General features: G+C 39.9%; 2 protein-coding genes across 5 annotated transcripts in view; both read left to right on the top strand.

The window, feature by feature from the left end:
- Positions 1 to 16,160, top strand: part of Ireb2 (iron responsive element binding protein 2) — a 49,877-nt gene extending 33,717 nt beyond the window's left edge. The window contains exons 12-22 of one of the 4 annotated variants that reach the window (NM_022655.3): positions 66 to 225; positions 1,113 to 1,248; positions 3,014 to 3,098; positions 3,576 to 3,732; positions 4,074 to 4,198; positions 7,517 to 7,621; positions 7,721 to 7,863; positions 10,195 to 10,342; positions 10,427 to 10,549; positions 12,368 to 12,553; positions 13,257 to 16,160. In NM_022655.3, coding sequence (NP_073146.2) covers positions 66 to 225; positions 1,113 to 1,248; positions 3,014 to 3,098; positions 3,576 to 3,732; positions 4,074 to 4,198; positions 7,517 to 7,621; positions 7,721 to 7,863; positions 10,195 to 10,342; positions 10,427 to 10,549; positions 12,368 to 12,553; positions 13,257 to 13,367 — 1,479 coding nt within the window. In that variant the 3' untranslated portion in view covers positions 13,368 to 16,160. Of the gene's footprint in view, positions 1 to 65; positions 226 to 1,112; positions 1,249 to 3,013; positions 3,099 to 3,575; positions 3,733 to 4,073; positions 4,199 to 5,574; positions 7,127 to 7,516; positions 7,639 to 7,720; positions 7,864 to 10,194; positions 10,343 to 10,426; positions 10,550 to 12,367; positions 12,554 to 13,256 lie in introns of those variants that run through there. The other 3 variants (XM_017313499.1, XM_017313500.1, XM_006511335.4) reach the window with 3 other exon arrangements.
- A 4,755-nt stretch (positions 16,161 to 20,915) lies between these two features.
- Positions 20,916 to 27,967, top strand: part of Hykk (hydroxylysine kinase 1) — a 32,635-nt gene continuing 25,583 nt past the window's right edge. The window contains exons 1-3 of the mRNA NM_177351.4: positions 20,916 to 21,484; positions 24,100 to 24,450; positions 25,821 to 25,960. Of these exons, the coding sequence (NP_796325.2) occupies positions 24,105 to 24,450; positions 25,821 to 25,960 (486 nt within the window). The 5' untranslated portion in view covers positions 20,916 to 21,484; positions 24,100 to 24,104. The remainder of the gene's footprint in view (positions 21,485 to 24,099; positions 24,451 to 25,820; positions 25,961 to 27,967) is intronic.

Genomic DNA, 27,967 nt, shown 5'->3' on the forward strand with positions numbered 1-27,967 from the left:
TGATGTCCAAGTTGTGTTTCCTACTAGTCCTACCAAGTCTGTAATATTTGCATACAAATTTATAGGTTGGATTTAAAGGCTTCCAAGTTGCAGCAGAAAAACAAAGTGACACTGTCTCTGTTCGTTATGATGGAAGTGAGTATAAGCTGTCCCATGGATCCGTGGTCATTGCTGCAGTTATCAGTTGTACCAATAATTGCAATCCATCTGTGATGCTTGCTGCAGGTAGGTTGGTATTTATAACTGTATTCTCTCATGTAAGTTACTGTTTGCTTTCCTGGTATATTTCTCATTCTTAGATAATGTATCTGTGTTTGTGTTTTATATCGAGACACTGAAATTTTTAATTAAGTTGTTAAGCTTTTAATTTGTAGTGGTTTTTTTTTAACACAGAAGGTAGCTTTTGAAAAAACCCTATAATTTACATACCTATTAATTTTAAATTGTTTCTGTCTCTTCAGTAAATTTAAAAGTAACACTACTCAGCAGGTATTGCTTGGGATTTTTTCCCACCAGTTTACAATCACAGTATACTGTGCAAGGGGAGAATTACTGACACGTACCATCAGTTTGTGTACCGGGTGACAGCATTACCAATGTTAAATTGCTCTTTGTTTACTATGATTATGGCATTGATTCCATCAGTAGCAGTTCTATATGAATGTTCTTTTTTTCCCTGTTTGTGTGATGCTGTGGTGTTAGCCTTACCCTCCTTACCCTGCAGCATGATGCTACTTTACTAAAAATTTCAATTTGTCTTCAGTGAACTGAATAGGTAGAGTAAAATGCACACAGTAATGATATTAAGGTTTTATGGGCCTGAGAGATGGCTCAGAAGTTAAGGGCACTGGTTGTTCTTCCAGAGGTCCGAAGTTCAACTCCCAGCAACCATATCTGCTGCTCACAACCATCTACACTGGGATCTGATGCCCTCTTCTGGCATGCAGGTGTACATACAGATACAGCACTCATAGACACTAAAACATAAATCTTAAAACTTTTTTTTAGCTTTTTATTATAAATTGTAGTTGACGATATTAAACACCCTTTTCTTGGTTTTTATTCTAATGTGAAGGGTACGTTGTCATAGTCATTGTTTGTTGATTTTACAGGTCTTCTGGCTAAAAAGGCTGTTGAAATTGGTCTACGAGTTAAACCTTATATACGAACAAGTTTGTCTCCAGGCAGTGGGATGGTTACACATTACCTCAGTTCAAGTGGAGTGCTACCCTATCTTAGCAAGCTAGGGTGAGTGACACTTCTGTTATTTATACCTAGACTGGTATTCAGCAGTTAATAAATATATTTGTTAGGAATCAAAGAGAGGTAAAAAAGGAAAAATACCACTTAAAAGGGTGGATGGCCCCCTCAGAGTTGGTAAAAGACACACCCAGACACCAAGTTCTCAGCAAAAAGGAAATTTTATACCCAGAGGGGCTAGCAGATAGGGGAGGGTACAAAGTCAGACAGCACAGCAGCAAGAAGCAAGCAAGTGTTTTGGTTTTTTTGTTTGTTTGTTTTGTTTTTTTTGCAGGAGTGGATTTTTAAGGAGAAAAGGGGGAAATCTGTGCTCGGATGAGTTGGTGAATCTTGATAGCCAGATAATGAATTTTGATTGTTGGATCTTGGTGTTTAAATCTCAGGAATGAGTCAGTGACAAATAAGGGAATCAACCTTGGGAACAAGCTTTAGCAATACAGTTTAATGGTGTTTATTTTAGCAAGGGGAGAAGGAAAGATGAAAGAAAAAACCTGTCAGCGCCATGCTTGCCGTGCTCGGGCATGCCAGAGCCCTTCACTTGTTCCCTTGCCATCCACATAGTCTGGTGCCTAAGAAGCAGGTGGTGGTTGGGAATAGCAGAGGCACTTGGAGGTCAAGCACATGGTCTGTAGCCCTCAGGACAGGGCTGTTACTGTTAAGAGTGGGGTGAGGAAAATCTAATTCTCATGAGTCATGTTCAGTTCAGAAAAGAGTAAAGGAATAATACAAGTTGGATTAATTTAATTGAACACATCTTTAATCCCAGCACTTGGGAGACCGAGGCAGGGGGATATCTGAATGTGTGACCAGCCTAGTGTACAGAGGTAGTTCGAGGTCAGACAGGGCTACAGGGAAATCTTGTATTGGGGAGCAGTGGGGGGAATTGAACAGATTGTCTTGATTTAGGTTTTGCAAAGTTATTGGGTCTGCAATGTGAGGTTAATTTATCTATGAAGCTTAAGAGAAACAACTTCTAAATTTCTTTCATATTTAAGTGATAACAGTATAATTTTAGAAAATAATATTTTTACATAAATTATCCTTTTTTAAGGCCTCATAAATTTTAGATTTTTTTTTTTTTAATTTTGCTTTTAGAGCAGCAGCTAAAGTAATTTAGAGGCTTATGTTTGTAATCTTACTTTGGAATTACTGTCAGGGATTCTTGTTAGGTGTAGTTTATTCAGAGTTGAATAATTTATTTCCACTAGTAAATTGGGACCTTTGATGACTGTTATAGTGAGGTCATCCTTATGTTTTATAGTTTGAAATATGCCTTTCGAGTGGAAACACATGATTTTTTGTTTGTTTGTTGTTGTTGATTTTGGTTTTTTGAGACAGTGTTTCTCTGTGTAGCCCTGGCTATCCTGGAACTCACTCTGTAGACCAGGCTGGCCTCGAACTCAGAAATCCACCTGGACACATGATTTTTTTAAAAGGGGTTTTATTAGTTCTAGTTAGAGCAGAGGAGCTTTCTGATACTGTTAAAGTTCTTTTGATCTAGTACAGATAGTGTGGCTATGTGGCCTCTTCTGAGATTTATAATCAGTTCAAAGAACATGCTACCAGTGAGACTTTAATGTTTAAAACTGTGAGATTCATGTGTTGATGGTTAATTCTTACGAAGCAAGCAATCTTACTGTGATAAGGGAAATAAAGAGAGAAGATGCTCACAACCATCTAGAAGGGAAATGCAGAGAGAAGACTTGTCCTTTCTTTACATACTGTCCAGTCATGCTTCACTTTTTAAATGCAGGTTTGACATAGTTGGCTATGGATGTTCAACATGTGTAGGAAATACAGCACCTTTATCAGAAGCAGTTTTGAATGCAGTAAAACAGGTAAAAATGTAGATTAGCACATCTAAGTGCATTTTTATTGTTTATTTTTAATAAGGATGCTTCAATATTTACTTAAGCATCAGAGTTGATTAATAGATGCTAGTTTAAAAACTCAGACACACTTATGAATGCAATTGTGAGCCTCTTTGAGAGTTGCCCCAGCTTGTTTCAGCTATATCATGTTAGTAAATTATAAACAGTGTGTATATTGATATTTATACTGGAAACTCTCAGGAAACGTAACTTGTGGATCTTAAAATAATGCAAAGAATTACTTGTATATTTTAAAACTAATTCCTTAGTAATATAAGGAACTATTAAAGTATAAGAATTGTAGTTCTATACTTAAAATTAAAACTTAGTAAAAATTTTTGTTGTTGTTGTCTGGATCTCACCTAAAATTAGTTGAGACAAATTTTATAATTGTGTGAGTATATATAAGCTCTTGAATCAAGTATATTTGTTTTCCCCCCTTAGGGTGATTTGGTTACCTGTGGAGTTTTATCTGGAAACAAACATTTCGAAGGCCGTCTCTGTGATTGTGTCCGTGCCAATTATCTCGCCTCTCCGCCCTTAGTGGTGGCTTATGCCATAGCAGGCACAGTGAATATAGACTTCCAGACAGAGCCTTTAGGTGTGTTTTCTATATATTATCTGTATGTTTATATGCATACTTATGTGCACTGTCTCCAGAAGTTGTTAAAACCATACTCTTGATATGAAAGAAAACATGCAATACTTGTTTACTTTCTTAAAACATCTATTTTTCTGCTCTTAGTGTCTGTTGATATGAAGAATGTAATATGTATATGTAATTGATTTGCAATATTTAAACCTGAAACACACCCCATTGTTAAATCAGTTACTTGATTTCTGTGACTTTTCTTTGAAAAGATAGAAATGCTTTGAGGTGTTGGTTTTTGGTGGTGGTTGTTGTAATATGTGTACTGAATACCATGTTACAATTTTGATCAGGTACTGACTCTACGGGCAAGGAAATTTACCTGCATGACATTTGGCCTAGTCGAGAAGAAGTTCATCAGATGGAGGAAGAACATGTTATATTGTCAATGTTTAAAACACTAAAAGAGAAAGTAGAGGTAAGAGTCTTGTGGGGCTTTGTTTTTAGTTTGTTCTTTAATTTGAAGCAAGGTCTCACATAGCTCATACTGACTGAGACCTCACTCCTTGTAGCCCACGCTGTCCTATGAACTCAGCAATCCAGTCCTCAGTTCTGGGGTTTCAGGCATGATCCATGTGTCTTGCTTTCTAGACAGAATAAAAATTTTAATTTTGAGTATATAATTTTTATGGCTGAGTTTTTTTTTTTTTTAAAGCCTCTGTGTGTGTGTGTGTGTGTGTGTGTGTGTGTGTGTGTGTGTAAAACCTGTTAAAAACATTGGTGGTGGTATAGGCCTTTAATCCCATCACTCAAGACAAAAGCCTCGGCCACACAGTGAGACCCTTGGGGGGGGCGGGGCGGAGGTGTTCTTGATGACATTTTCATGTTTGTTCTCTGTACTCCTTTATTGCTCTTGCTCTCTCCTGTCCCCACTATTTCCTGCTGGTCTCCTCCTTTTCCCAAACAGTATCCCTTCTATAGTCACATGTGTGTATGTTCCTGCAGACATTTACAAATCTTTGTATGTGAATGATGTGTGTGTTTCTGTGTATGAATGTGGGCCTGTGTATACCATGGCATGTGTGGATGTCAGATAATAGCCTCAGGTATTAGTCCTTATCTTTCACCATATTGGAGAAAAGATCTTGTCTTGCCACTGCCTCTGCTAGCCTAGCTGATAGACAAACCTCGAAGGATTCTCTTGTCTCTACCTCCTGTTTTATCCATAAGACTGATTTGCAACCTTATATCCTGCTTACATGACTTCTGGGGGCTCAAACTCAGAAACACTGTGTCAAGTGATTTGTACCCATTAATCCTTCTGCCTACTCATAGTTCTGCCTTCTCTTTTATATATAACTTTAAATATGGGCAATATAACTCTCTTCTGTCCGGTGAGCTTCTCAGCCAGAATGTCATGCATTTGGCATATATGTTTTATTTTGAAATCTAGATTCCACATAAGAGAAGAAAATACAATATCTGTACTTCTGAATCTGACTTATTTTAACATAATGGTCTCTAGTTTTATTTTCTTGGTTTTTGGCTTTTTGGTTTTTGGAGACAGGGTTTCTCTGTGTAGACCTGGCTGTTCTGGAACTCACTTTGTAGACCAGGCTGGCCTTGAACTCAGAAACCTGCCTGCCTCTGCCTCCCAGGTGCTTGGATTAAAGGCACAGCTTTTTTCTAGCTTTATTTTCTTAAAAATGTCAGTTTGTCTAACATGCTCTCCCTCTCCCCCTTTCTCTCTCTCCCCCCCCCCCCCCTCTCTCTCTCTCTCTCTCTCTCTCTCTCTCTCTCTCTCTCTCTCTCACACACACACACACACACACACACACACACACACAAATCTAGATTCTACATGTGCGATATTTATCTTTATTTTTACTTTCATATTATCCCTTATTCCCCTTCCCCCCTTGTCCTCTTTCTACTATTATATTTGAATCTAGATTCTCCAAGTAAGAGAGAGCATCTGATATTTATGTTTCTGAGCCTGGCTTATTAACATGATGATTACCAGCCCATCTATTTTCCAACAAAAATAGCTGAATAAATTCCTGAGTAAAACCACACTGTTAACACAAGATTTTCTTCATCCTGTTGATGGACATCCATGCTGGTTCTATAAATCAACTACTTTTTTTTTTCTGTAATTCTGCAAATATCTCTGGTGAATTCATAGTTTTTAATTTTATTTTATATCTGGAATTTCTAGTTATAAGGAGAAAGACCTAGAATATTCTAATTGAGTTACTGAAATATTTGTCATTCCTATTCATATAGTTCAAAATTAAAATAAGTAAGAGCAAACAACACTTGTTTTATGTTCAAAGTGGTATATAAACTGGAGTATTCAAAAACTGCCTGTGTAACAACTACTAATGGAACAAAAAGCATTCTATCACAGAAAGACAGTGAACTGTATGTAAAAAAGTAATTAGCCAGCTTTGCAGATTCCTGTGATCCCAGCACTTGGGAAGCCGAGGCAGTAAGATAATCACAAGTTCAAGGCTGGCTTAGGCGACATCATGTGTTGGTTTCAGGACAATCTGAACTACAGTACGAGACTCTTTTTTGAAAAGAATGCTGGGTGTAGTGATGGACATCTTTAATCACAGTATCGAAGAGACCAGGAGCAGGCAGATCACTATGAGTTAGAGTCCATCCTGGTTGCCTAGGGAGTTAGTTATGGGCCAGCTAAAACTACATAGCAAGATTCTGTCTCAAAAAAAAAAAAAAAAGAAAAGAAAAGAAAGAAGAAAATGATTAGGTAAAAGCATATTATGCTAAATGTATATAGAGAAAAGGAAATTAGGATAAGGATTAGTTGTTCAAATTTTGGAAAGCATGTTAGATGGGTTTGTTTTGTTTTGAAGGCAGCCTCTTTTTGTAGCTCAGACGAGCAATAACTCCAGTTACCTGTCTTAGCTTCCTAGACGCTCGAGTAGACCACTGTGTCTTGCTCACATTTCTGTTTTACACAAGATGGTTGAAAGATGACATTTAGTTTTACTTTTTATATGCATGAGTACTTGCCTTTGCGTATGATCCTATACTATATGTGTGCCTGGTGCTTGCAAAGGCTAGAAGATGGGACTCAGAACTCCTGGAGCTGGAGTTACAGATGGTTAGGACCTGGCAGGTGGGTACTTGAAATTGAACTTGGCTCCTCTAAAAGAGCAGCCAGTGCCCTTAACCTCTGAATAGTCTCTCTAATCCACTATTTTGAAAGGAGAGAGTTAGATAAGAAAGATAGAACCAGAAAGTTCATGTCTAATAGTCAAAGGAGTTGGTAGACTAGACCATTGAGATAGTAGTGGAGACTGATGAGAAATGGGGGGTTGTTGCTATTTAAATTCTATTTAAAGACAAGACTAACAGGTGGTGATATGGGACAAATAAATTTTAAAAACACCATGTTTCTTTATGATATTCTAGAAGATTGATGACATACCTTACACATCTATCATTGTGCTGTGTGAGTGTACATATACATACATACATGTCTTTGTGAGTTACTTAGTTGGAGGGGAGAATGGCTCTATGACATCTTTAAAATTGTTTGTATAGAAACTTAACACTTAAAATTAATTGCTCCTAAAAATGTGGTGGGTTGAAAGTTTTAAAGCAAGTCTATTCTGTTAAAAAAATAGTCATGATTTTTCAGGTGGATATGGCTCTTTTTTTTTTTTCCCTTTTACTCTTACCTAAGTATTATTTATTACTGTGGATATTTTTAAAGTCTCATTTTCCGAGTTGTTCTTTTGGTCCATTCTTGAAACCGTATTTGCAGATGGGAAATAAACGGTGGAATTCGTTAGAAGCTCCAGACTCCGTGCTGTTTCCATGGGATGTGAAGTCTACTTACATCAGATGCCCTTCATTTTTTGATAAGCTTGTAAGTACCAGTGTACTGTTTGATCTTTTAAAGATGGCTACAATCTTAAAAAAAGGAGTGGGGAGAGAGAGTTCAGTCTTTTCAATTTTGTCTTTTTAGACCAAAGAGCCAGCTGCATCCCAGCCTATTGAGAATGCCCATGTCCTGTTGTATTTGGGAGACTCTGTCACTACAGATCATATATCACCCGCTGGAAGTATTGCTAGGAGTAGTGCTGCTGCTAAGTATTTGACAAACAGAGGGTATGTGTGTGTCCATGTCTCTGGGTGTTACTTTCCTTCTCTTTCTTTGATTAAGAGGCTTTTCTTCTGGTCATAGTCCTATACACAGTAAATACATGCTATCTTAGGGATCTCCTTGTTCACACGTTTGTCTTTAGCAAGAACTAAGTAGTACCTTGTGACCCCTTTCTTTATAATGTTAGGAATTAGGAATGTCACTATTTTTAACTTACTTTATTCAAACTAACAGGTAAATGAAGCCTTTATAATCTAAAGAAATAACTGATTAGAAGCACTAATCAATCTTAGTTTGACACACCAAATGGAGCCTGACCATTTGGTTCTAACTAGCTTCCCACCATTAAATTGTAGCAAATGTGTGCTTCCTGCGGTATAAAGTATGTGTCAGTGAGGCTAGGATTCATATGTATCAATATCAAAGGAGACTGAAAGGATCAAATTTGAATAGCCTGAATATATAGGAGGTAAATTATTTTAAAGATGTTTTACCTGTGTATGTGTGTATGCACCTGTGCTTGTTGTGTGTGCACCATGTGTGTGCTGCCCATGGAGACAGGAAAAGGATATTGAACCCCTTGGAACTGGAGTTGTGAGCTACCTGACATGGTCTCTATAAGCTGAATTCAGGTTCCCTGCAAGAATAACAAGCCGCTTAAACTACAGAGCCTAGGAGATAGAAATTTAAAACTAGAAAGGCATTTTTTCATTTTTATGTCAGAAATAAACTATGGAGTTGTTCTCACTAAAGAACTGTTTTGGTATCAGGAAGTTTATTTGTTGATTAACTTTTGGACATTATTTGCTGCTTGCCCAATCAAATATCAAGAGTTTTCATTGAAATGCGTTATAATAATTGAAGCTATGAAGTTTCACTTGACACAATCATACTGTAGTTTTTATTACAGAGTTTCCTCCTAATACTTTTTACTGCATTTTTAAAAGAATAGTCTCAATTAATTAATTAATTAATTAATTTTTTTGATGTATGTGAATATACTGTTGCTCTCTTCAGTCAGACCCACCAGGAGAGGGCATCAGATCCCATTACAGATGGTGTGAGCTACCATGTGGTTGCTGGGAATTGAACTCAGGACCTCTGAAAGAGCAGTCAGTACTCTTAACCACTGAGTCATCTCTAGCCCCTTTACTGCATTTTTATTTTGTATGTGTGTGTGTGTAAACATTCAAGTCAGTTCTCTGCATGTACCCTGGGAATCCATACTCCTGTTGTCAGGTTTGCTGGCAGGCTTGGCAGCAAGTGCCTTGACCTGCTGAGCCATCTTGCTGGTGTTATCTCCTAATATCTTTTTAGCTATCATTTCCATTCTGGTCATAATAGTAATTATCCTCCACAGAAAAAATCAGTTACCGCTTCTTTTAAATATATAGTTTTGTATTATTTCTTTTAATCTAGTAGTTTCATCACTTTAGAATTTTCTGAAAATATGGACATCCAGAGTCTAGCTATACTAGTGTTTCTCAACCTGTGGATCATGAGCCCTTTTGGGTTTGAACAACCCTTTCACAGTGGTTACATATCAGATATTTTCTTTATGATTCACAACAGTAGCAATATCACAGTTATATAAAGTAGCAAAAAAATAATTTTATGGTTGGGGGCTCACCAGAACATGAAGAACGGTATTAAACAGTCATGGAATTTTAGGAAGGTTGAAAACCACTGGTCTCTATCATTCTATCCTGAAGTAAAAAGTTTTTTTTAGTATACAACACATTCAAAGTATTGATGCTTCTGTATAAAAGATCAAATGGTGCTGGGCAGTGGTGGTGCACGTCTTTAATCCCAGCATTTGGGAGGCTGAGGCAGGCAGATTTCTGAGTTCGAGGCCAGCCTGATCTACAAAGTGAGTGCCAGGTCAGCCAGGACAGGAACCCTGTCTCGAAAAATCAAAAAAAAAAAAAAAAAAAAGATCAAATGGAGCTGATAAAAATCAGTTGTTGATTGTTAAGATATATTTATAAATAATTTCTGGCCTCTAAAACTTCTCAGTGTGGTAGCTGTTTACAGGATAGTAAGTTTGAGACCAGCCTTGACTATATACCTAAGTCCTTCTTTGCCTTTTAAAAAGAAAAATGAGATCTGAGATTTACCTCAGATTGTTGAGGCTGATTAGCTAAGAAACTGTGTGTTTATAGATGAGTCATAAACTCGATAAACGCATGTATAGTCGTTGTATTCTCTACCTGCTGTACTAGCTTGAGATCAGCTAAAGTTTCAGGAATAGACAACAGCCTTGAACAGGTTTTACAACTCAGTAATGTTACCATTTTGTACTTGGCATGAAAACTGTCTTTCTTAACTTTTTATAGCCTTACTCCCCGAGAGTTCAACTCTTATGGAGCTCGAAGAGGTAATGATGCTGTGATGACAAGAGGCACATTTGCAAACATCAAGCTTTTTAATAAGTTTATTGGGAAGCCAGCTCCCAAAACAATTCATTTTCCATCGGGACAAACGGTAAGGATATATAGAAGAGTGCCTTGGCCACTGCTCACTGGATCAGCTTCTGTATTAAGTGTTTTCTGTCTGTTTAATGTACAGCTCGATGTATTTGAAGCTGCAGAACTGTACCAGAAAGAAGGTATCCCACTGATAATTTTAGCAGGAAAAAAATATGGTTCAGGAAATTCAAGAGATTGGGCTGCCAAGGGACCCTATTTGCTGGTATGGATTCTTAAATTTTATATTATTAATCTTAATTTTTAATTTTTGTTGTCAGTAACATCGTATCAAAGTTTATTTGGCTTATTTGGATCACACATTTATGAGTTTTGTTTCCATTGATCTTAGATGATATTTTAAATTTCTACTTTTATTTTGCTACTCTGAATTTGGTTAAACCTCAGGTTATTTTGTTTTGTTTTGTTTTGTTTTTACAAAGTCTGTATGGAAGTCTGTATGGACGCAGTGAAGATAGAAAGTCCGCCTTAAACTAACTTTCATGTATACCAATGCCTCCTTTTCACTTAAGTTCTGTCAAGAGACTCAGCCCAATTTCACACACTTTGACCAAATAAGAAACCTATTTGTATTTTCTCTGAGGCTATTGAGTTTCTTCAAGGACAATAACAGGAGACACAGGTTGGCTCCATCCCTGTTTAGTCTGGTTTCTCAGGTCATCTGTTATCCCTGTCTCGTGTCATCTGTATTCTCCAACGTCCCAGTGTGCCTCAGTTTATGACCTTCCTGCTCAGTAGGGGTTTGCACTTGAGTGAAAGATGATTGAGTGGTTTTTAAACATGTTATTCTGGAGCTAGGTGTGCAGCACATCTTCACTCTCAGTACTCTGGAGGTGGAGGCAAGAGGATCTCTATGAGTTTGAGGATAGTCTAGTTTACAAAGTCAGTTCGAGGGCAGTCGGGGCTATGTAGAGACCCTGTCTCAAACAACAAGAATGACAAAACAAGTTATATATGTATATATACATATATGTATATATATACACACACACATAAGTATGTGTATATATATATAGAGAGAGAGAGAGAGACAGAGAGAGTGTACAGGGTAAACATAAAGTATTTGAACAAGTATATAGTACATTTGTGCGGATTTTGGAGGAAGAAAGAAGATGAAGAATGTATGATTAAGAGGGGGAAGTGTCCTAAAATGCTTTTGAGGCTTTTTTTTTTTTTTTTTAAGTGGAGAAACCAGGTCTGGAAGCTCTAGTTCAGGGGCTTGTAGCCTTCCTAATACTGTTATGGAGACCCTGAGCCATAAAATTATTTTTGAAGTGTAATTTTGCTGCTGTTATGAATCATAATGTATGTATCTATGTTTTTTGACGGTTTTAGGCAACCCCTGTGAAAGGGACGTTGAGCCCTCAAAAGGGTCACAGCCACCGGTGGAGAACCATTGCTTTAGCTCATTTTCTTTAGAGAATAAACATTTGCCAAAGTAGGGCTAGAGCTCGAGGTCTCAGCTCCAAACCTCAGTTCTGTTTGTAAATTGACTTCATGCTGATAGCACTGTCTCTTACTTCTAGTTATCAGTCTGCCTAGTGAGTTATCTTTTTTTTATTATTACTTTTTGTTGTTGGTTTTTGATCAGGGTTTCTCTGTGTAACCCTGGCTGTCCTGGAACTTGTTCTAGACCAGGCTGGCCTCCAACTTCACCTGCCTTTGCCTCCCGAATGCTGGGATTAAAGGCGTGTGGCCTCTTATTAAAGAGCAATGTATAAAAGGTTCCTGTGGATCCCTTATACAACTCAAATCTTAGTAATGGGATATTCCATCAAAAACAACTATACAAAGCCCAAAGTAGATATTTTTTTCCTTTAAAATACTCACTATAAGGCTGATATGGTGGTATACCCTGTAAACTCAGCACCCTGGGGCCAGAGAGCAGGAAGATGGCTATGATTGAAGCCAGTTTAGGCTACAAATGAAGATCCTAGTAATAATAATAATAATAATAATAATAATAATAATATTAAAAAAAGCTCAAAGTGTTGAAAGGAAATAAAATGTACATGCATTACAGGGTGTAAAAGCTGTTTTGGCTGAGAGCTATGAAAAAATACACAAAGATCATTTGATTGGAATTGGTATAGCACCACTTGAATTCCTCCCAGGAGAAAATGCAGATTCCTTGGGCCTCTCTGGCAGAGAAGTATTTTCTTTATCATTTCCTGAAGAACTCTTTCCTGGAATTACATTAAATATAAAGGTAACTAACTCAAAGATCCCCAAATATGTCATTACATACTCTATACTCGGGTTTTGGAAGTTGTATAAGAATTGTTTCTAATTGCATGCTAATGTCAGCACCTGTAAGCTGTAGCTCTTCCCTGTTAGTTGGTGTTATTAATACACCCATGTTGTCTGAGGACAGTAGAGGAAACTAATCTTTATAAAAAAGATGCCTGGCAGAGAATTGAGGCTCTATGTACATGTGCCAGGTTTTTAGCTCTTTCTGTCTTGATCAGAATATGGCCCAGGCAATAATCAATTCCAAAGAAAAACAAAAGTTCAGCACTCAAGGTTGGAGTAAGATTTTATAACTAAGGGAACAAAAGAAAGAGCACTAGACATTGTATGTAACAGATACTTACTGTATTGTGAGTGTAAGTAGTGAGTGGTGGCCTCCTCGGGGAAGCATAATCTAAGCCATGGTGTAGACTTACAGGGCTGATAGTTGCTGTTTAGTATTAGAGATCAAAATAGCTGGTTTTCTGTTTTTCTACTTATCTCATTGGGGGGGGGGGTCTCAAGTTTTCAAATAGTAGAAGTGTATTGCACAATCAAAATTTGGGAAATTAGAATCAGGAAAATGTGACAAGAAATCAGGTAGTTAGTGATTGAATACCAACAGTCTTAACCAAACAACACTTTAAGCTCTGACTCACAGGAGATCTTTTTGTTTCTTTAAGACAAGCACTGGAAAAGAGTTCAGCGTGATTGCATCATTTGCAAATGACGTGGAGATAACTTTGTACAAACATGGAGGCTTATTAAACTTTGTGGCTCGAAAATTCTTATAGTATCTACTCACCGTGGTATCTTTCATGACTCGTAACTTCAAAGCCTTCTGTGCTGGACCCAGGAATCATTGCCATGGAACTGCAGATAACTTCAGTATACTTATCTCGTCCATGGATGTAAATGATAATGAATCAATGTAGTGACTAAAATGAAATCTTGATTTTAAATAATACACGAATGGTGCTATTAACATTGCTAAAATCAACGTGTGAAGTGTGTTGTGGAAGAGACCTGTAAGTATGAGGGGTATATTTTATGAGAACATTTTGTAAATAAAGACAGAATTTGAACTTGTGTTGAAGATTCATATGAATAGCCGTTCTAAAGCTGTTTGTTTTGTTTTGCACCTTTAAAACTGGACTACTGTTTGTTGGTTTAAGAATAGCAAGTTGAAATAGAAGAATCCAGACTAGACCCTAAGATTGTGGGAATGGGTACCTGATTTATAAATGAATTTTTTTAAAAGTGTTTTTCTTTCCAGAATTGAATTGGACACAGTTGGCATTCCCAGTTTGTAAAGTAAGTCAGGTTTAGCCTTAGTCTCAGTATGTCTGCAAGGCATAGAACCTGCCCCAGATCACAGTCTCTGACCAGTCCAGCCAGAATGCACTCCATGTCTGAAGATAAACGACTGCAAAATATAGCTGATCATGTGGTATCATGTATTAGTAAAATATATTTCCTATGGTACAGCCCTGTAATTTTTTTAGTAATTTGCCACTCACTATGACCTTCTGGCAAGCCCAAATACTGGTGTATTAATTGAACTAGATTTTGCTCATTTTACGTGATACTGTAACTCCTGTAACCTCAATTAGGTGTCACCAAGCTGACATTCCACACTCCTTTTATGAATGCTGGAACAATTTGAATCAAACTCTAGCTTTCCTTTAGATTTATAAATTATCCATCCAAAGTTATAGATATGCACCCTTAAGGGTTTTTTGGGTTTTAGTTTTACAGTCCTTTAAGTTGATTTCTTGCTATTTGGGTCTTTATTTTATCTGGGCTACATCACTGTTAATTTCATTATAATTTGTTTTTTTAATCAAAATTGACCATAAAGAAAAGATACTTGGTGGTCACGGCTGTTTGCATGTCTGTCATGTGTTTGCAGTTGCATCTGTATCTGTTACACCACATCACATGCTTAGTCCATGTTTAACATCAATTTAAAAGGTTGGAAAAGAATTTTAGAAAGCCCTATATCTCTTTTTTTAAATTAAGTTAAACTTAGCAGCAAAAAGTTAAGTGTAGTGGTTTTTAAAAAAATTTTTTTTTTAAATCTGATCTGTTCTTATGCACTGCACAAAATGAAAAGTACTTCTTTTATGCTAAACTTAAGGACTACCAAACCAGTGAGTGAAGAACACTTGAGAACTTCACACATGATCAGTCGTACAGTCTTTTGAGAATATTTTTCAAATATGTACTTAGTTGGATTAGAGTTTGACAAAACTAGTCTCTTTAGTTAATGTTTTCTTTGCTACTTTGAAACCATACTGTGTTCTGGTAGATACCATGTGTCTGTCTGTGTAGGTGTGTTAATCTGTGGAAGCCTGAATCAGGAATGGAGAATTCACAAGTTGAGTATTAAAATACTGGTACATGCTTTGAAAAAAATGCTAATTCCAGATGTATATATGGAAAATAATCTGTCATATTTTGAAGGCATACTCCGTCTATAGTGTGAGCTACAAGTCTGGACATAAATGTCTGAAAAATGGTAAACTCGCTATGAATCAAATATTATTAATCAAACATTTCCAGTACAGTAATGGTATAGAAAGTGCATTCCAGGAACAAAGTGAAGGTTCTCTTAATCTCTCACCCAGAAACAGTGAACTAAACTCTTGATCAGCATGGTTTTAAATGTGGGAAGGAAATTAAACACATGTCCCAATGTGTGTATCTTGTGATTCTGCCTCCAGCCAAATAATGCAAAAATGTGGCACCTGTTTTTATTGTGTTACTTTCTTTGTTGACAGTTTTTATTTTCTAAAAATTACCAATATTTGGAGAAAGAAAGTGAACACAAAAAAAGCAAATCAGTATTCTGAATGTAGCACAGTTACCAACAGCAGCATTTTAATCTCTGAAGAACGTTGTGCTCCATGCTGTTGTGTGCCTTAGTTGTGCTGCTCATACAAATGAAGGAAAGGAAAGGCCTCCGGCCACTGAACTGCCATTGTTAGTTATTCCTTTAAGGTTCCCAAGATGGCAGGTACCTCTGTTAATACTTGGATGAGAGGCACAGCATCTTTTCACCACACTGCTTGGATTTTCACAGGGATTGTACTAAAAGCTGTAACTCAGCCAGAAGCAGTTATTTGCTTATCTGGTAACAATGTAGTGTTCCTTCCTCTTCTCCATGGTAAGTGACATGATGAGAAAAACTGACATTTTTCAGAGCCTTTTTACCTTTGAGTCTAGAGAGAAGATGCTAAGGTACTGGACAATGATACTGTATTTGATTTGGGGAGTAAAAAACGGGGAAGGAAATGAACTTTGGCTTTTTTCCAGTGGGTTATTTTCCCTTTCAAGGTGACTGTGCTGATTTGTTTGTTTTATCAATTTTATGCATAATATGTGACTGTAAAACCTTATATATCTCTTAAGTAACTACAAATCATTGTTATTTAAAGCCAACAAAATAGCATAACAGTTTTAAGTTCAATAATGTTAAGTATTGTATAGAAATATATTGGAGGTAAAGTTCAGTTATGAAATTGTGTATATGTTATTGATGCTGTAAATTATTTTTAATAAAGAAAATTGTATTATCACATTTGACTCGTTGTGTTTTATAGTCACTCAGAATAAAGCATAACTTAAATGGGATCCAGAAATCTCTCATCAAATATATTCTATAATGTTCAGATTTTGTTCATTCCCAATATAACAGCCAGGATGGTTAATCTCACCACTATATCTCTAAGTTCCTTTCTATGCTAAGATTAATGAGAATAAAAGTCTGAAATATGGTTAGTGTCCACTTAAACAGTAAATGAATTTAATTCTGGGAGTATCACAATGGATAATCAAGTTATAGAGTCAGTTTAGTAGGAAAGAGTAATCTGACCTAAACCAGGATCTTCTGTACAAACACAAGTCAGGCAAGTTAACATTAAAGTGACAGAGTATCCTACCCAGTGATCCGTTCTGATGCCGAAGCTTGAATGTTTAAACCTGGATTTCACCAGGCTTAGTGTTGCATACCTATAATTTCTGTGCTTAGGAGGCTGAGGCTGAGGCAGGATTGGCTGAGTTGAAAGCCAGTCTGAACTAAAGCCAAGCCTACTATGGTAAACACCTTGTCTCAATTTTTTTCCCCCAAACTGAAATCTTCTGTTTGTAGCTTATACTCACTGATTCTCTTTCTCCCTAATCTGTCTGTTCTTTGTGTGACATGTTTAAATACATATTTGCTATATAAATTGGACCTACTAGAAATGGGTTATCACCTTCATACCCTATGCTTTTTGTTATGGTCATTGTTAACATTTAGGACAGAATTGGAGAGCTCAGTGATAAGAATTGTGTATTACAGGAGGAGATGACCTTGGTGTAGGATAGTGGTGCAGGATAGTTCTGGAACCTGCACACTATAGGTCCTGCTAATGGTGTGATTCACTCCTCCGCTGCAATTTCATTGATTGCTTTTTCAATTCATGTACAACCTGGAGCTAGGACCACAGCTCGCTTGCTCTCCTAAAGTAAGTTTTGTAAATATGGCCAGCTCCTAGGATTGGAAAGGATAGTCCAAGGGTTAGGTGTTGATAGGTTACATGTCGAGCAGGCTCAAGGCCTTATATTCAAATCCCTGTGTTGCAAAAAAAACCCCACCTTTTCTACTATTAAGAAAAAAAGCCCCTTTTCTACTACTAATAGCAACTTAAGTGATTAAAGTTTGTTAAAACTTGGCATCCAAAGGCTAAAAAGGTCACAGATTCTAGGAAAATATCACAAAAGCAAATAGTAACATAGGTACACCCTGATAGATTAGATGTCCAGACTTCATACCAACAGCTGCCTTGGTACATTTATCATTTGGTACCAGTTTTGCTTCCTAATTTTAAGTTACGGCTAGTCTTAACTATTGTAATGAAAGTTGTTGGGATTAGTCTTACAACTGCTAGATGAGGTTCATGATATGGTCAGCCCACAAAACATTTCAGTCAGTAACATCACATATATCTGGTTCCTTGCATTGACATTTGCACAATGAGATTGCCAAAGGATACATTTCACAGAACATGTCCCATCAGCAGCATCAGTACTTGAAATGTAGGTCACTACTTAAAAAGCAGATATTTACAGTTATCATTGTCTGCTCATACAGCAGCTGGATTCTATCCATTGTATTGCCACTAAGCTTTGAACATCAATACAGGAAATACAAAACTAAGATTGGGCCAGTGAGATGGCTCAGTGGGTAAAGGGTGCTTGCTTGACAAGCCTGGCCATAGAACTTCTATCTCCAGAGCCCTGTAAAGGCCAGGGAAAGAACTCACTCCACAAAGCTGTCTCTGACCACATAGGTATGATGTGGCATGTGTTCCTCCCCATGCACACATGCTTACACAAAAATATTTTTAATAGTTTTTTAAAACTACAAGATCACATTTTCTAGAACACATTTTATGTTGAGGTTGAACAAGGAGTTAGTATATACTGAGCTCTGACACTGAGCTCTACTCAATACAGGATCGTGTATTTAATCTCTGCAAATTGTTTTTGTTTCACATTTTATATATATATATATATCCAACGTTGAGAGGGAAAAATGGTTTGGCACCACACGTTAGGAACCTTCAAAGAACAGTTCATCCTAAAGAATTTGAAGTACACAAGCTGGGCAAGGTGTTGTACACATATCTCAGCACTTGAAGGTGGTGATAGGATGATGAGTCCAGCCTGGTCTACATCAGACAGTCTAGACCTAAAACTTAACCTGTATAAAGTTTATGTAGGAAGATAAGTGGGAACATGTCTACTTAAAGTAAAAATAGCAAGTTGCAGAAAGCCTTTTGTTTTCTCTCCTTTGTGATAGGGTTTCCTTATGTACTCAGAATCCTGCTTCAACCTCTTTTTTTTTTTTTTTTTTTTTTGGTTTTTTTGAGACAGGGTTTCTCTGAGTATCCCTGGCTGTCCTGGAACTCACTCTGTAGACCAGGCTGGCCTCAAACTCAAAAATCTGCCTGCCTCTGCCTCTCTGCCTCTCTGCCTCTGCCTCTGCCTCTGCCTCTGCCTCTGCCTCTGCCTCTGCCTCTGCCTCTGCCTCTGCCTCTGCCTCTGCCTCTGCCTCTGCCTCCCGAGTGCTGGGATTAAAGTTATGCGCCACCACTGCCCTGCTCTGCTTCAACCCGAGTGCTGGGATTAAAGTTATGCGCCACCACTGCCCTGCTCTGCTTCAACCTCTTAAGTGCTAGCATTACACACCCATCACTATACTGTGCAATATAGTTCCAAAAAGTGTCCAGGGATGTCTGAGGAAATGGCTCAGTGGGTAAGAGTACTTGCTGCCCAGACATAAAGACCTGAGTTCAGATCCAAAGAACCCATGAAAAAAACAGCCAAATTAATTTCTGTGTACATTTCTGCCACCCCAGTGCTGAGTCAGGGACAGAAGGATCACTGGAGCTTTCTCACTGCCAACCCAACTGAAAAAATTAACTCCAAATGAGAGGCCCTGTCTCAAGGGGAAAAGCACAGATCAGGTACTGGAAAAGATGGAAAATCCTCTTCACCAGTGTGTGTGCACATACATGTGTGGGCACACACATGCAAGCAGAATGTACAGGGAAATGGAAGCAGGTACAAACCAAAGAAGGCAATTGTGACGTCTGTTGTCCTGTGCCTTCAGTTTTCACAATTTCAGCATTCAATCCTCATTCTCATCTTTTTTTCCCCAGGCCGTGAGGAGAAAGAAAACGGATCAGTAGCAGTAGGAAAGTGAGAGAAGGTGTAGCGAATTCAGACACTGCAGAGAGGCCTCAGAAAGCAAACATGGTTACAGGAGACTCAAGTCACAGTCGCCAACATCAGAAAGTGCAGAAAGGTCGTCCCTATTTGAAGATTAGAAAAGAAATGTGCTAGGCAATGGTGAGGCATGCCTTCAATCCCAGCACTCCAGAGGCAGAAGCAGGTGTTCAAGGCTGGCCTGGGCTTCAGATGGAGTTCCTGGACAGCCAGGGCTACACAGAGAAATTCTGTCTCGAACCTCCCCACCTTCCCCCATCCCACACAAAGAAAAAGAAAAACAGATAAACATATTTCTAAAGGGGGCAAAGGAAATTTCTCATTACGATAGGTGTTGACGGGGATTGGAGAGACTATCCGAGTTAATAATCCCAGCACTTGGGAGGCAGAGGCAGGCAGATTTCTGAGTTCGAGTCCAGCCTGGTCTACAAAGTGAGTTCCAGGACAGCCACGGCTATACAGAGAAACCCTGTCTCGGAAACAACAACAACAACAATCATTCATCATCATCATCAGAGTAACGATAGCACCCATGAGTATGCCAGAACAAGAAAAAACAAGTGAGATATGCATACAGCACCATAACATAAGGAGAGCAAATTGCAAACCTGAGTGACAGGTGTACAGGACTCTTCCAGCAGGGAGTGCTCTGGTCTATCAAAAAGGTCCTGCTTAGCTGGAGGAAGGCATCCAGCTATGTGGCTTAGTGTGGTGGTTTGAATATGCTTGACCCAGGGAGTGGCACTATTTGGAGGTGTGGCCTTTCTGGAGTGGGTGTGGCCTTGGAGGAAACGAGTCGCTGTTGGCATGGGCTTTGAGACCCTACAAGCTGCCTGAGGATGCTGCTTTCTTTCTCTCTCTCTCTCTATTGTACTTCGTTACCCCGCTTAAAAACTGGTGCTACCGCCTAGATCCTGAACTGGGAGTTGGTAAGCACGGTCTGGTTAAGTAAGGGTCTATGCCCTTTAGACTTCAGTTCCCGCCAGCACAGACAGTGTAGGTCTGTTTAATAAATGAAGCCTTTTCAGATTGGGACATGCTAGTACAAAGACAGCGAGCCCCATTTCCTCACAGAGAGGGACCGATCCTTGTAGTTTCAGAACCAGGATTCCTTTCTGGGGAGAATGAACCTCTAGTCAACCTCTATGAAGATGGCCTTCAGGATACTCTCTTCTAGAAAGAGCTGGATGGAGTGAGGAAAGAAAGGCAAGATGCTATCTCTCCTGGCAGCTTGCTGACAGACTTGTGCTCCAAGTCGCTGCCAGGACTAAGCCAACCTGGTGAGAATTGACAGATACCACTCAAACCCCAAGGCCTACTAATTGGCTACTTGAGAGCCAATCAGAAACGAGTTTTGACTAGAGAGCCGAGATTGACAAGGTTGTCGGATTCCAGACAGCCAATCAGAAGCCAGATCTCTGAACTCTATTGGTGGGATGGAGAGGGTTGGGCCAGAACTGTCAGTAGTGTGTACTGACTGGGCGGAGGGATGTGGGAGGAGCCAATAGGAAGGCGGGGCTCGCAGCGGCGGCGGGTCCGGCCCCACCTCCTGCACCGCAACCACTAGCTGACTGAGGGGAGAGAGCAATCGGCCTCAGGACGTCCGGTCGCTGTGCGTGAGAGGAGGTGGAAGAGACTGAAGCGAGTCAAGGGTCTCTCTGAGGGGACATCCCCGAGAAGCGGCGGCGGGCTCCTGCAACCCTTGCGCTCCTCAAACTCACTGCGTGCTGACGCGGCAGGTCACTGCCCAGCCCCAGCCCTGCTGAGATTTCAGTGCGCAGTTTTGAGGGTCCCACCCTCCGCGGGCCTGCATGGTTTGGGGGTGGAAGCCATCCTAAGGCTCCTCTGGACCTGAGACAGGCCGGGAACGGGTTGTGGGCCACCTCCCTCCCATCGGCGTCTTTCGCTCCTCAGCAAGACCCCCTGGAAGTGAGTCTTGCTTCCAATCGCCCTTGGAGTGTAGAGTTCCTGCAGCCCGTGAGCTGTGAGTGGAGGCAACTCACGAAATAAGTGCAGGGAACATCACTGCCTGCTTCCCAAGCCTGGAAGCTCACAGCAGAGGGGTCGTCGAAGACAGACGTGGAGAAAGTGCTAAGGCAGAAGTCACAAAGACTTTGTAACACTTTAGGAGAAGGTGAGAGGAAAGACTAGTTTATGTATTATTATTATTTTATTCTTGTGTACTTTTCACCAAGTGCAGAGTGTAAGATCCACTCCCTCTCCATTCCCCTCTCATGCAGCGAAAAATTATGGAGTCTGGTGCAAACCTCCTGCTTAGAAGTCCTTACTGTTTGAGGTTGTTTTTGTTTGTTTGTTTGTTTGTTTGTTTCCGGCTCTAAATATTGTTGACAAGAAGTATACTAACATCTATATAGATTTCGATTCGCTCTCCACTCTCTCCACACATGGGGCGCATTTGATGAAAATGGATGTCTCTGTTGTTCTATTTTTATTTTTTAAGTTTTTTCTTTATGTGTATTTGCTTTCAGTAGCATGTTTCAATGTGTGTCCTTTTTTTTCAGGTTGTGGAGTTCTTTCTATATTCAGCAAAAAGGCTCAAAATTCTTCGTTGAACTCTTTTAGAGGCAGTGTGGCTAAAGTTACGGAGGTTGGCTGCCCAGCTGGTGCTAGGACTTTTCACAGCTCAGTAACTGTTTGGTACCAGGTTGTCCTGTGACCAGACCTGCCAACAGTACTTTGTAAACAGGACTTTGCTTTAACAAATAGGACTCTTCAAAGAGATAATTAACAAGCCCCCTTTAAGGACATGGGGATGTTTTCTGGAGATTGGCCTTCACCAATTGCCTTCAACAGTCTTCAATTTTAATAGCTTTTTCTTTTTGAGACAAAGTCTCTCACAGTAGCCGGGGCTAGCTTGGAACTCAATAGGTAGTCTGGACTGACCTTCAACTAGCAGCAATCTTATTGTCCTGTCTCTGGATTGGCAGGATAGCAGATGTGAGCTACCACACCCAGCTCCCTGTCAAATCCCTATCAAGCTCACTGTTGTTTTTAATACCCTTAAATTCTTTCAGACCTGAGAGGATTTCATCTTGGAGTTAGGGTTTCAGTTCACATTACATCCTGAGCACTAGCCTTATTCTATAAATATATTCAGAAGGAATGTTTAAAATTCCTTGTAAAGTCTTAGAGCCAAAAGCAGTGTAACAGGATGTATCAGTTTCCAGAAGTTTCAGGTGCAAAGATTCTTTTGAAGCCCTGTTTAGTCTTTGTGATCATAAGTTTAGTGTCAACACCTGAAGGGCTTAATTGGCTTCTGAAAGCAAATACTGTGGTCAGAAGGTAAACATGAGAAGTGTTTGTCAAGAATACAACAGCTTGGTTGGGCACATGTTTTACTTCGTAGAGACCTTGCCTAACATGCGCGAGGTCCCGAGTTTGATCCCTAGCGCCAAATAAGCCAAGCATGGTGGTACATGGGAGGTAGAGGCAGGAGGATCAGAAATTGAAGGCTATCTAATACGTTTAAGTCCAGCCCATGCTACTCAAAAACCGAAAACAAACATAAAAGAATACAACTCGGAATTGTAGGCATGTGCCGCTAAGCCTGGCATTCCCGTGGTTGCTATAGTTCCAAACTCCAGTTTCCATACTTACACATTGGCCACCATCCGAAGTGTGCCATCTTCCAAGCCCTCAGAGCTGAGGTCTCAGTGGAACTGAATATTAGTTTTGGACACATCTCTTAATGTCTTTGGACCTATGTTTCTCTGTAAAGTTGGCAGACGAGAGAAAAGATTGGATTAGATAATATAACAAAGTGCTTCTCTGACCCGCGTTTGTCCATAGAACTGTACCTTCAAGTTGTGAGGGAAATTTATAAATAACTTATGGCCCAGGATTTTTATTCATCTAACATATCTACTTCTATTTTGTTTGTTTTATTTGATACCAGGTCTCTCTATATTGCCTGGCCAGCCTAGAACTTGCTAGGTAGACCAAGCTGCCCTGGAATTTGAAATAGTCTCCCAGCCTCTGCCTTCCAGGTGCTGGGATTATAATGGCATGGACCATTATCCCCTGACAGAACATCAATTTTTTAAAGGTTATTTTAATTTTTAAATGTCTCTGTGCGGGTATGGTGCACATGTAACTGCAGATGTAGCACAGAGTGTAGCTGTCCAGCGGTCATAGATTAACTGGGTTACCTGCAAGGGGGGATGGAAATGAAAGGAATGGGGTGCAAGAGAAGGATGAAGCCAAAACAAAGTTTCTGCTCAAGGCTCAAAGTTTAATTTTGAGAATGCATTTATATAGGGAAAGCCCACAGACCCCATCCTTTGTTTCAGCTGAATGTTGCAAAGCAACTCACTGGGCAGTCTGCTCCTGTAGGAAATTGCAGGTGCGGCAAGGGCAAGGCAGAAGACTCCTCCTGGGTCGAGGTCCAACTGTGGCAAACACTTAAGATCTATTTGGCCCGCTCAAGGCTGGGGGAAGGGCACAGAGGAGTCCCCTGGAACTGGAGTTACAGGCGATGTAAGCCACACAATGTGAAAGCTGGGGACCAAATTCAGGCCTTCTACAAGAGCAGCAAGTGCTCTTAACTGCAGATCTACCTCTCCAGCTCCAGGTCATCTGCTTCTTCACCTTATTCACTAATTGATCATTTAAACTTTATAAATAAAAATCAAGAAGCATAGACTCAATATAGGAAAATATGGTCTGTCTGAGAATAATCATTCAAACAACTGTCATTGTAATATGCCTGGCTCTTATTTTTTCCCCTAGACATAATGTCAAGTGGAGCTGGCTGGCAGTCACAGGCTTCTGCCAAGCCCGTTTTTACTGAGGCACAAGCCTCTGCACTGGTAGAATCGGTATTTGGGTTCAAAGTTTCCAAGATCCAGCCACTCCCTAGCTATGAGGACCAAAACTTTCGTGTTCACATTGCAAGAGGCAAAGAGACTACAGATGACCCAGTTGAATATGTCCTCAAAATAAGCAATACGGAGTCTAGCCAAACTCCAGAGCTGATTGAAATGCAGAACCATGTCATCATGTTCCTGAGAGCAGCTGGATTCCCAACAGCCTCCGTATGCCGAACTAAAGGGGACAACACCATCTCTCTCATATCCATTGGTAAGAGATTTCCTATACATTCATATTACTATATTTTGGCTACAGGTAGAAGCGCAGTGTCTAAAACAAGTTCATAACTCAAAGTGGAGATATAGTTTGAACATGGTTTTAGTTGAGATCTACTGTAAAAATTTTTTCAAATTTTTATTAGATATTTTCTTCATTTACATTTCAAATGCTATCCTGAAAGTCCCCTATACCCTCCCCCCGCCCTGCTCCCCTACCCACCCACTCCCACTTCCTGCCCTGGCGTTCCCCTGTACTGGGGCATATAAAGTTTGCAAGACCAAGGGGCCTCTCTTCCCAATGATGGCCGGCTAGGTCATCTTCTGCTACATATGCAGCTAGAGACATGAGCTCTGGAGGTACTAGTTACTTCATATTGGTGTTCCACCTATAGGGTTGCAGACCCCTACAGCTCCTTGGGTACTTTCTCTAGCTCCTCCATTGAGGACCCTGTGTTCCAGCCAATAGATGACAATGAGCATCCACTACTGTATTTGCCAGGCACTGGCATAGCCTCACAAGAGACAGCTATATCAGGGTCCTTTCAGCAAAATCTTGCTGGCATATGCAATAGTATCTGCATTTGGTGGCTGATTATGGGATGGATTCCTGGGTGGGGCAGTCTTTGGATGGTCCATCCTTTCGTTTCAGCTCCCATCTTTGTCTCTGTAACTCCTTCCATGGGTATTTTGTTCCCTATTCTAAGGAGGAATGAAGTATCCAAGCTTTGGTCTTCCTTCTTCTTGATTTTCTTGTGTTTTGCAAATTGTATCTTGGGTATTCTAAGATTCCTACTGTAAATTTTATGTTTCTAAATGTCCTGATACATAATAACTAAGGGACCTGTGAACACCAGGAGGACATGTTCTATTCTTATTTAACACAAAAAGATTATATGTGTTGTTAGGAATTGAACCCAGGCCCTTGCACGAGCTAGGCAAGCACTCGGCAAATTCACTTCTCCAGCCTCAAGAATGTATTTGTATTTATTAGACTGGCTGCTGTGTTTGTAGTAGAAATAGAAAGAACATGAAACTAGCAATCAAGCATTTAAAACGCCAGTTTGTCATTACTATGCATGTGACCTCGGACACAGCACGTGTATGCAAGGCTGCAAGTTCTCATTGTCTTTTCTTTTTGTTTTTTGGTTTTTTGGTTTTTTTTTTTTTTTTTTTTTGAGACAGGGTTTCTCTGTATAGCCCTGGCTGTCCTGGAGCTCACTTTGTAGACCAGGCTGACCTCGAACTCAGAAATCTGCCTGCCTCTGCCTCCCGAGTGCTGGGATTAAAGGCATGCGCCACCACGCCCGGCTCTCATTGTCTTTTCAAGAATGATTGACAGGATGTATCATCCCTTCCATCTAGACAGTGGATCTGGAGTCAAAAGCTACTTGGTAAGAATGCTCACTTACCTCCCAGGAAGACCAATAGCTGAGGTTGCCATCAGCCACCAGCAATTATATGAAATAGGAAGGCTGGCTGCCCAATTGGATAAAGCCCTAGAGGTAAGATCTGGGGTCTTGTTTGTAAGGGATTTTGTTTGTTTATCTTTTTTTGTTTTTGTTTGTTTTGAGACAGAGTCTCACTAAAGCCCTGGCTGGTTTGGAATTGGTGATGTATACCAGACTAATGTCGAATTCGCAGATATCTTCCTGCCTCTACCTTGAAAGTGCTGGGATTAAAGGCATGCACTACCACTCCTGGCAGCAATGAGACTCTCAAAAACAGTATGCTCTGTTTATTCATTGTCTTTTAGACAGAGTCTCCTACACTATGGGGGAGCTTCAAACTCACTGGGTAGCCAAAGATGACTTTGAACTTCTGGTCCTCCTGCTTCTACTTCCTGAGTACTGAATTATAGGCACTCACTACCTCCTCTAGTTCATATGGTGCTGCGGATTGGGCTTCGTACATGCTAGATAAGCATACTACCAACTATGCTGCCTTCCCAAAGTATTTATTCCTCTTTTACCCTTGATGTCTAGCACTGTGCAGTGAACACATTGGGAGACTTTCAATTTTTAAAAAGTAACGCCAAGCTGATTCTAAAGTTAGTATTGCATGGGTCAGAAAGAAAAGGAGGAAGCCAACTTAGGAAATTAGTCTGAACAGGTGAGAGGGTGTGCCAGAGAACCGGACAGCTTCTGTGACAGGCGGAAGCACAGAGCCGCTGAGGCAGCACCGTTTGCGGGCTGCAGACAGCCGGCCACCGTCTGGACCAGAGGACAGGTGTCCGCCTGGCTCGGGAGGCGGCCTCAGCCTCAGCAGCAGCGGTCGCCATCTTGGTTCCGGGACTCCGCGGAACTTAGGAATTTAGTCTGCACAGGTGAGAGTCTGCACCACAGAAGCTGACAGCTTCTGGGAACTGCCAAAGCAACACAGCTTCTGAGAAAGGTCCTGTTTTGGGCCTTCTTCTTCGGCCAGGAGGAGGTCCAAACACAAGATATCTGCGCACCTTCCCTGTAAGAGAGCTTGCCAGCAGAGAGTGCTCTGAGCACTGAAACTCAGAGGAGAGAATCTGTCTCCCAGGTCTGCTGATAGACAGTAACAGAATCACCAGAAGAACAATCTCTAAACAGAGTCAACTATAACTACTAACTCCAGAGATTACCAGATGGCGAAAGGTAAACGTAGGAATCTTACTAACAGGAACCAAGACCACTCACCATCATCAGAACCCAGCACTCCCACTTCGCCCAGTCCAGGGCACCCCAACACACCCGAAAACCTAGACCTAGATTTAAAAGCATAGCTCATGATGATGGTAGAGGACATCAAGAAGGACTTTAATAACTCACTTAAAGAAATACAGGAGAACACTGCTAAAGAGTTACAAGTCCTTAAAGAAAAACAGGAAAACACAATCAAACAGGTAGAAGTCCTTACAGAAAAAGAGGAAAAAACATACAAACAGGTGATGGAAATGAACAAAACCATACTAGACCTAAAAAGGGAAGTAGACACAATAAAGAAAGCTCAAAGTGAGGCAACACTGGAGATAGAAACCCTAGGAAAGAAATCTGGAACCATAGATTTGAGCATCAGCAACAGAATACAAGAGATGGAAGAGAGAATCTCAGGTGCAGAAGATTCCATAGAGAACATCGGCACAACAATCAAAGAAAATACAAAACGCAAAAGGATCCTAACTCAAAACATCCAGGAAATCCAGGACACAATGAGAAGACCAAACCTACGGATAATAGGAGTGGATGAGAATGAAGATTTTCAACTCAAAGGACCAGCAAACATCTTCAACAAAATTATTGAAGAAAACTTCCCAAATCTAAAGAAAGAGATGCCTATGAACATACAAGAAGCCTACAGAACTCCAAATAGACTGGACCAGAAAAGAAATTCCTCCCGACACATAATAATCAGAACAACAAATGCACTAAATAAAGATAGAATACTAAAAGCAGTAAGGGAAAAAGGTCAAGTAACATATAAAGGCAAGCCTATCAGAATTACACCAGATTTTTCACCAGAGACTATGAAAGCCAGAAGAGCCT

Source organism: Mus musculus, chromosome 9 (genome assembly GCF_000001635.26).
Source record: "Mus musculus strain C57BL/6J chromosome 9, GRCm38.p6 C57BL/6J".
Taxonomy (NCBI): Eukaryota; Metazoa; Chordata; class Mammalia; order Rodentia; family Muridae; genus Mus; species Mus musculus.